Source organism: Nannospalax galili, unplaced genomic scaffold (assembly GCF_000622305.1).
Source record: "Nannospalax galili isolate Female #2095 unplaced genomic scaffold, S.galili_v1.0 scaffold311, whole genome shotgun sequence".
NCBI classification, from domain to species: domain Eukaryota; kingdom Metazoa; phylum Chordata; class Mammalia; order Rodentia; family Spalacidae; genus Nannospalax; species Nannospalax galili.
Window position 1 is genome coordinate 4,476,322 of NW_008330298.1, and position 8,062 is coordinate 4,484,383.

The 8,062-nt window shown below is 40.6% G+C and overlaps 1 protein-coding gene across 1 annotated transcript in view; it reads right to left on the reverse strand.

The window, feature by feature from the left end:
- The window catches only part of Nkap (NFKB activating protein), a 31,295-nt gene that overhangs the window by 9,454 nt on the left and 13,779 nt on the right, over positions 1 to 8,062 (reverse strand). Inside the window, exons 3-4 of the mRNA XM_008844153.3 lie at positions 2,375 to 2,445; positions 959 to 1,096 (exon numbers count right to left, since the gene is read on the reverse strand). Of these exons, the coding sequence (XP_008842375.1) occupies positions 959 to 1,096; positions 2,375 to 2,445 (209 nt within the window). The remainder of the gene's footprint in view (positions 1 to 958; positions 1,097 to 2,374; positions 2,446 to 8,062) is intronic.

Consider the following 8,062-nt stretch of genomic DNA (forward strand, 5'->3'; position numbering starts at 1 on the left):
CTAATACTGTAGGCAGAGAGCCTTGCTGTACCAAGCAAGAGTCAAGAGAAAGAACATGGAACCCTTAAGAGTTACACATAACTGGATAAAATTAAGTAAAAACAAAAAAATCAGAATAGTCAGAAAACTAATATATTGCCATAATTACTACAATTCAATAAATTTAAAAATAAACTGAAAAAAAATTTAAAATTAGATTTTTTTGTGATGTATCACTCCAAATGGGGTTTCTTCCACCAACTGGAAGCCAGCCTGAAGGGGATATATTGTAGCATGTCTTGTAATAAACATTACAAAGGTAGAAGATAATTACATAAAAGAACCTCCCATTGCATGGATGTAGCTCTGCATGACTTGGTTTGGCACCACAGGTCTTGCAGCTCAACTACTGAATTGGTTGGTGAAGTGCCTTGTACAACTGTGCACAATAAATCTAGAGCCAGTTTGCTTAGGTGTGAATCCCTGCTGTGATGTTGGGCATGGTACTTATCACCTGGTCTGAGTTTCCATTTCCTCATTAATAAGACAGCAGTGTGTAGGGGCTGGAGAGATAGCTTAGCAGTTAAGTGCACTGACTGCTCTTGCAGAGGACCCGGGTTTGATTCCCAGCACCGACATGTTGGTTAACGACCATCTGTAGCTCCAGTTCCAGGGGATTTGATGCCTTCTTCTGACCTCCGCAGGCACTGCACAACATGGGTACACTTACACACATGCAGGCAATACGCTCAAAACATAAAATTAAAAAAAATATATATTAAAAAAGACAGCAGTGTGTGAATAAAACAATAATGACTATAAAGTCCTTAGCAGAGTACCTAGCACAAAGTCAGTGAGTGGCAGAAAAGAGCAGCCAGTTCTCTTAACTGCTGAGTCATCTCTCCAGTTCCACTGTTAAGCTAAGTTTTAAGGTACAAAACTAGGTATAAGGCTTCCAGAATGATGCTGGCTTCCTTACCACTGGAGTCTGTTTCTGAATCAGAGTCACTGTCACTGTCTTCAGAATACTTCTTGTGTTTTCTTTTAGATGACTTCTTCTTTCTTTTTTTCTTAGTTCTTTCTTTTGAATGACTGGATTTCCTTTTTTTCTTTTCATCTGTACAAATTAAAAAATTAACTTCTAACAAAGTATTTCTGAACATCTTACTACATTTGAAATACTGAAAAAAACAGTTAATTGGTATTTTTTTAAGTGGGCAGAATTTAAATGCTGTAGGTATCAAAGTATAAATATGGGAGAAGTGAGAATAGGGAAACAAACTGGGTCATAATTATGACACCATATGTTCATACATATGTCAGCAGATAGTTCATTTTTCAGAGCAGTTGCTGTGTTCTCTCCTTCAAGGTCCAGAGCATCCTTTCACCATATCCAAGGCCATTGCCCTTTTTGTGCAACCCTAATTCTTAGACATTCCCCTTCACTTCTTCCCTTATATTAAACTGGAACGGTTTTGGTGTCTGCTTCCAGCCTCCCTCCCCGCCTGCTGTGCCATGGACACCACTTCCCACAGGCACACTCCATCGTGTTCCCGACCCTCCCTCTCTGCCAAGCTGTGGTTCTGCCAGGCCCCTCCAAGGTCCACGCTCTCTGAAGTGCCTAGTGTAGGACACTCCATCTTTCCTGTAGTTAATTGGTATTTTAAATAAAAGCAAAGTTTGGGGCTGGAGAGATGGCTCAGTGGTTCAGAGCACTGTCTGCTCTTGCAGACGACTGGGGTTCAAATCCCAGCACCCATATGGTGGCTAACAACCGAACGTAACTCCAGTTCCATGTCTGACACTGTGTTCTGACCTCCTCAGGCATTGCACGACATGGGTGCACTTACACACGTGCAGGCAATACCCTCATACACATAAAATTAAAATAATAATTAAAAACTAAATAAATAAAAGCAAAGTTTAGGGGCTGGAGACGGCTCTGCGGTAAAGAGCACCAGCTTCTGTTGCAGAAGACCCCAATTTGGTTTTCAGCACCCACATGGCAGTTAATAGCCATCTGTAACTCCAGTTGCAGGAGATCCAATGCCCTCTTCTGACCTCCACGGGCACTGCACAACACGGATGCACTTACATACATGTACATAAAACACTCATACACATAAAAATTAAGAAAGTTAATTTTAAAAAAGCAAAGTTTAATGTTTAGCTGGATGTGGTGGTATATACCTTTAATTCTAGCACTCTGGAGGCAGAGACAAGTGGATCTCTGTGAGTTCCAGATCAGTCTGGTCTAACATAGTGAGTTCCACGCCAGTCAGGGCTACACAGTAAGACTGTGTCTCAAAACAACAACAACAAAAGTTTAATGTTTAACTATTTATAAGTCTATTTTTTAATTCCTCAATTAAAAATTCTACATTAAAAAAATTACCTTCTGAACTAGATGCTGAAGTGGTGCTTTTCTTTGGCTCATCATCCTCTACTGGTGTGTGTTCATCAGAGCTGAGTTACAGAAAATTGTAAGAATTACAAAGGTAATGAAATTAAAACATGCATTCAAAACTTTTCAGGGCCAGGCATGATGATGCGCACTTTTAATCACAGCACTCAGGCAGGCAGATTTCAGTGAATTTGGGGCCAGTCTGCTCTACACAGTGAGTTCTAGGCCTTCCAAGGATACACAGCGAGACCCTGTCTCAAAAAACCAAAATTTCAGTAACATGGGCCACATGTGGTGGCACACACCTTTGGTCCCAGCACTGGGGAGGCAGTGACAGGCAGATATTTGTTCTACATAGAGTTCTACTCCTTCCAGGGCTATACCATGAGACTCTAACAAAAATTAAAAACAAAATCCACATTTTTTTTCAAGAACAGTACTAATTGTCCAAGAGCCATTAAAAGCAAGTATAGGATCATTATTTTTGTTAAGAGTATATTTCAGGAGTTTACCATCTTCATAATAATAAAATAACTTATAATGCTTCAGAGTTTACAAAGTACCATTAAAAAAAGCAACATGTTAGAGTTATATTTTCAGAAGACACATATAAGGTAAAAGTTGAGAAATAGGAACCACAAGGAAAGATCAAGGAAGTACAAACATGAAGGCAGATGGAGGACTTTAATTTTATTATTTTTTTTAGCATTAGGGTCCATGCTAGGGAAATACTTTCCCAGGAGCTACATCCTTAGCTCTATGATTGTATTCTAACCATGTGAAGGCCAGATAATAGAACATCTCTTTTGTCTCCTCAGAGTAAGAACCTAACAAACTATGGTCTTGGCAAAATAAATTCTGAAAGTTAGTTTTTCAGTTTTTTTTTCCTGTTTTGTTCTGTTTGAGACAGGATCTCACTGTGCAGCCCTGGCTGGCCTAGAAGTCAATATGTAGACCAGGCTAGCCTCATACTCAGATCCACCTGCCTTGTACTCCCAAGTGCTGGGTTTATAGGGGTGTACCACGACTGGCTAAAAGCTTTTTGTTTGGGAGTTTAATTTTTTTTAAACATTTACTTATTTGTGTTGGGGGCTGGGAGGTTAGGCATGCACATGTGCCACATGTGTGGAGGTCAGAGAACAACTTGCAGGATTTGGTTCTCTCCTTCCATCATGTGGGTCCCAGGGATTGAACTCAGGTCCTCAGGCTTGATGACAAGCACCTTTACCTGCTGAGCCATCTCACTGGTCCTGAAAGTTAGTTTTGCTTTAGACACAAGGTCTCTAGTCCATGCTGGCTTTGAATTCTCTATATAACTAAGGATAACCTTGCATGTCTCACCCTCCTGCCTCTACCTCTTCAGTTCTGGGATTATAAAGAATGTGATATCATGTCTGGTTTATGCAGTGCTGGGATTAAATCCAGGGCCTTATGCATGCTAAGTAAGCACTGTACCAGCTGAGCTATATCCCAAACCAAAAGTATTATTAAAATTAAAATTCTTGGTGCTAGAGTGATGGTTTAGCAGTTAAAGAGTGAGTACTGTTCTTGTAGGGCACCTAAATTCCATTCCCAACACCCATACTGGGCAGCTCACAACCACCTGTAACTCCAGGGGGATCTGATGCCTCTGTCGTCCACAGGCACCAGTACTAACGTGTACATACCCATACCCATATGCATAATTAAAAATAATAGCCAGGTATAGAAGTGCACGCCTTTAATCTGAACAAGGGAAAAAACTTTTTTTTTGTCTTTTTGAAGCAGGGTCTCCCTGTAGCCCCAGCTGTCCTTGAACTCACAGAGATCCGCCTGCCTCTTCCTCCCAAGTACTGGGACTACAGGCGTGCGCCACCACGCTTGGCTGGGAAAAATTTTTTTAAAAAGAAAAAAATTTGAGATTCTTAGGAGAGGCAGGCTTAAAAAATTAAAATGCTTTAATAGTACTAAAGGAGAGTTTTCATATTATATCATCTTTTCCTTTGAAATTTTGAATATTACACATGGAATAACTTACATATTGTCTACAAAATATTTTCAGTGTTTCTTCTAACTATAACTCTGAGTTCAAGTATCCATAAGAACAAGTTTCAGATAATAATGCTTTGTCACCCTGACATAATTAGAGGTTTCTTGTCAAGCACACTGTCTCAATGCAACTTATAAGAATACAAGAGAGGGAAGAAGAAAACTGAGCAGCAGCAAAGAAAAAGAAATATGGGGGCTGGTGAGATGGCTCAGCAGGTTAAGCAAATTTCCTGCCAAGCCTGACAACCTGAGTTTCATCACTGTAACTCATACAGTGAAAGAAGAAAGTATGCCATGTATGCCATGGTACACACATACATTCAGTGAAAAAATATGCTAAAATGAAGTTTACAAAGAAAGAAGTATGGAATAAAAAGCACTAGGCCTTAAGAGTATGAGATACAGGAAATTGTTTTAAAAGTCAGTATATTAATTTAAAAATCTCTTGGTGACCTTAATATAGACCTGAAACTCTGAAAGTATTAGAGGAAAAAGACTTAAGATGAAAGAATAAGCAAAGGCTTTCTAATAGGACTTTAGGGGCTGGAGAAATTGCTGAGTGGTTAAGAGCATCTTCCAGTAGACCTGAGTTCAAGTCTCAGCACCCACATCAAGTAGCTGCCAACCACCTGTATCTCCAGCTCCAGGGGGATCTTATACCTCTGGCCTCCATGGGCGCCTGCACTCACATGAAAATACCCACTAAAGACACACAAATATACATGAATAAAAAATAAATAAATCACCACGCTGGTTGTGGTGGTGCATGCCTTTAATCCTAGCACTTGGGAGGCAGAGGCAGGTGTGTGTTTGAGGCCACCCTGGTTTACATGGTGAGTTGCAGGTCAGCTGGGGCCACAGGGAGACCTTGTCTCAAAAATAACAAAAATAAATCTTTGAAAAAATAGGATTCTTATATTTTGATTGTGGGGAGGGGATCTAAATATGATCAAAACACATTGTATGCAATTTGCAAAACTTCAATTAAAAAGATAAAAATAAAGATAAATAAATATTGTAAAGAAAAAGTAAATGAGGCTGAAAATGACAACTGGGGACCTTATGAAATTAAAGCCTCCTGTACAATAAAGGAAAATGGCTAATTGAAGTGATAGCCTACAGATGGGAGGAAATCTTGCTAGCTATATATTTGGCTGAAGAATGATACAAATATACAAGGAACTAAAATACTCAACAACCCAATCAATAAATGGGTAATTAACAGAGAGTTCTCAAAAGATGAAATAAAAATGGCCAACAAACAAATGAAAAATGTTCAACCTCACTAGCCATCAGAGAAATGCATCTTACTTCATTCAGAATGCAGCTGTTAAAAGACAACGAAGAGCTTTACTTCCCCACAGCCTCTGGGTGGCCTGGTGCTAGCACCTTTCCTGGTCCCCAGGAGCCCTCTGGACCAGGTCCCGCCCTCATATCCCTTTGCTTCCTGGGTTGCACAGCCTCCAGTGTCCTGGTAGCAGCACCTTCCCTGGGTAAGTCCAGCATGCCCAGCGCACCTTGACTCCCCCAGCCTCATTCACCCTTGCATCTCCCCCGCCGGTCTCTCCTCCTAGTTTGGGTCCTGTCCAATTCCTTGTCTTGGGGCCACAGACACCTGGGGAACCAATACTACTTCCTGATCCTTTTCATCCAGACGAACGTAGTGCCTTCTCTGGGCCCCAGGAGCACTGCTTCTGGGCCTGGCCCCACCTTACCTCCCTCTGCTTCCCTGGGCCTGCACCACCCACCAGCCTCTTTCTGGGTGGGGGCGGGGCGGCTGACCTTTCCTCTTCCTGATCCTTTGCATCCAGACCAATCCAGCTACTCAGTGCAGTCCCCAGGAGCCCTTGGGGCCTCTTCCTGCCCCACCTACCTTTGCATCTCTGGGTGGCACAGCCACCAGCTGCCCTAGACCAGCATCTTTCCTGGGCCAGACTCCCAGGCCAGTCCAACCCCCAAATTCCTGAGGCCAAAATCATTCCTGGAGGGATCCAGACCTTAGGAGAAAGCCTGAAAACATCTGACCCTCATCTGAATTAGGCCTCTGTGGGAACTCCTGAAGACAAAAGCAATCCGGCCACTCCAATATAAAATCAAAAGAGAGAGCCAGAAGCTTAGAGGATCCAGCTTTTCATGCCCAAAAAGTAAACCACAAAGACACATAAAGTTCACAAAAAGAAGCAGACCTAAACTTGAAGGCCTGAGTCTCACACAAGAATCAGAAACTATGAAAGAAATCCACATGTCAAAATCACAGAGAAAAAAGCAATAACGTGAAAAACCAAAAAACCATATCCCCACCAAATACCAATAGTCCTTTAGAGGAGTGCAATGAGAGCCCCCTAGAGATAATGCAGGACATAGAACTCAAAAGAACAATTATAAACATCATAAACGAATTCATGAATTGAAAGAACAAACAAACAAAGAAATAAAAGAACTGAAGGAAGATAGGCATAAACTTCTGAATGAACTCAGAAAAGAGCTAGAAATATTGAACACTCAGGCTGAAATAAAGAACGAAGTGAAACACTCCATAAGCCAATTAGAAACGACAGGAGAAAGCCTCACCAATAGGATGAACGAAATGGAAAACAGAGTATCAAGAATCAAGACTGGAAGATAAAGTGGACAAACTAGACCACTCAAGCAACGATTATGAAAAATTTAAGAAATCACAGGAATGGAATAAACAAGAATTGTATGACACCATAAAAAGACCAAACTTCTGAATCATAGGCATACAGGAAGGAGAAGAATCCCAAGATAATGGCATGGACCAGATATCAACAGAATCATGGAAGAAAATTTCCCAAAATTAAAGAAAGACATGCCCATACAAATACAAGAAGCATATAGAACACCAAACAGACAGGACGAGAAAAGAAACTCTCCATGGCACATGACAGTAAAAACACTACACGTATGAAACAAAGAGACAATACTGGAAGCTGCAAAAGAGAAACAACAAGTCACATATAAAGGAAAACCCATTAGGATTACAGTTAACTTTTCAGGGCAAACTATGAAATCCAGAAGAGCCTGGACCAAAGTATTCCCAGTTTTAAATAACCACAGATGCCAACCCAGATTACTATACCCACCCAAAATGTCTATTATAGTTGAAGGGGAAAGAAAAATCTTCCATGACATAAATAGGCTGAAGGAATTCCTGTCCACAAAACCAGCCCTTCAGAGAATTCTGGAAGCAATACAAAGAACTGAAGAAAGGAATGACTACAGCCACGGGATGGCGGAAAGAAATCCAATGAAGGTATAACTGCGGAAAAGTACAGCTATATCAAGAATGTAAACAGAAATAAAAATGACAGGATTCAATACGCATCTTTCATTAATAACTTTAAATACTAACGGACTGAACTCTCCAGTCAAAAGACACAGACTATGTGAATGCATTAAGAAACAAAACCCATCTTTTTGTTGTCTGCAAGAAACTCATTTCACTTTCAAGGACAAACACTATCTCAAAGTGAAAGGAAGGAAAAAATTATACCATCAAATGGCACTAAGAAAAAAGCAGGCGTAGCAATTCTAACATCTGACATAATAGACTTTAAACTAAAACTAATCAGAAGAGACAAAGAGGGCCACTTCATTCTGATCAAAGGAACAATGAATCAAGAAGATATT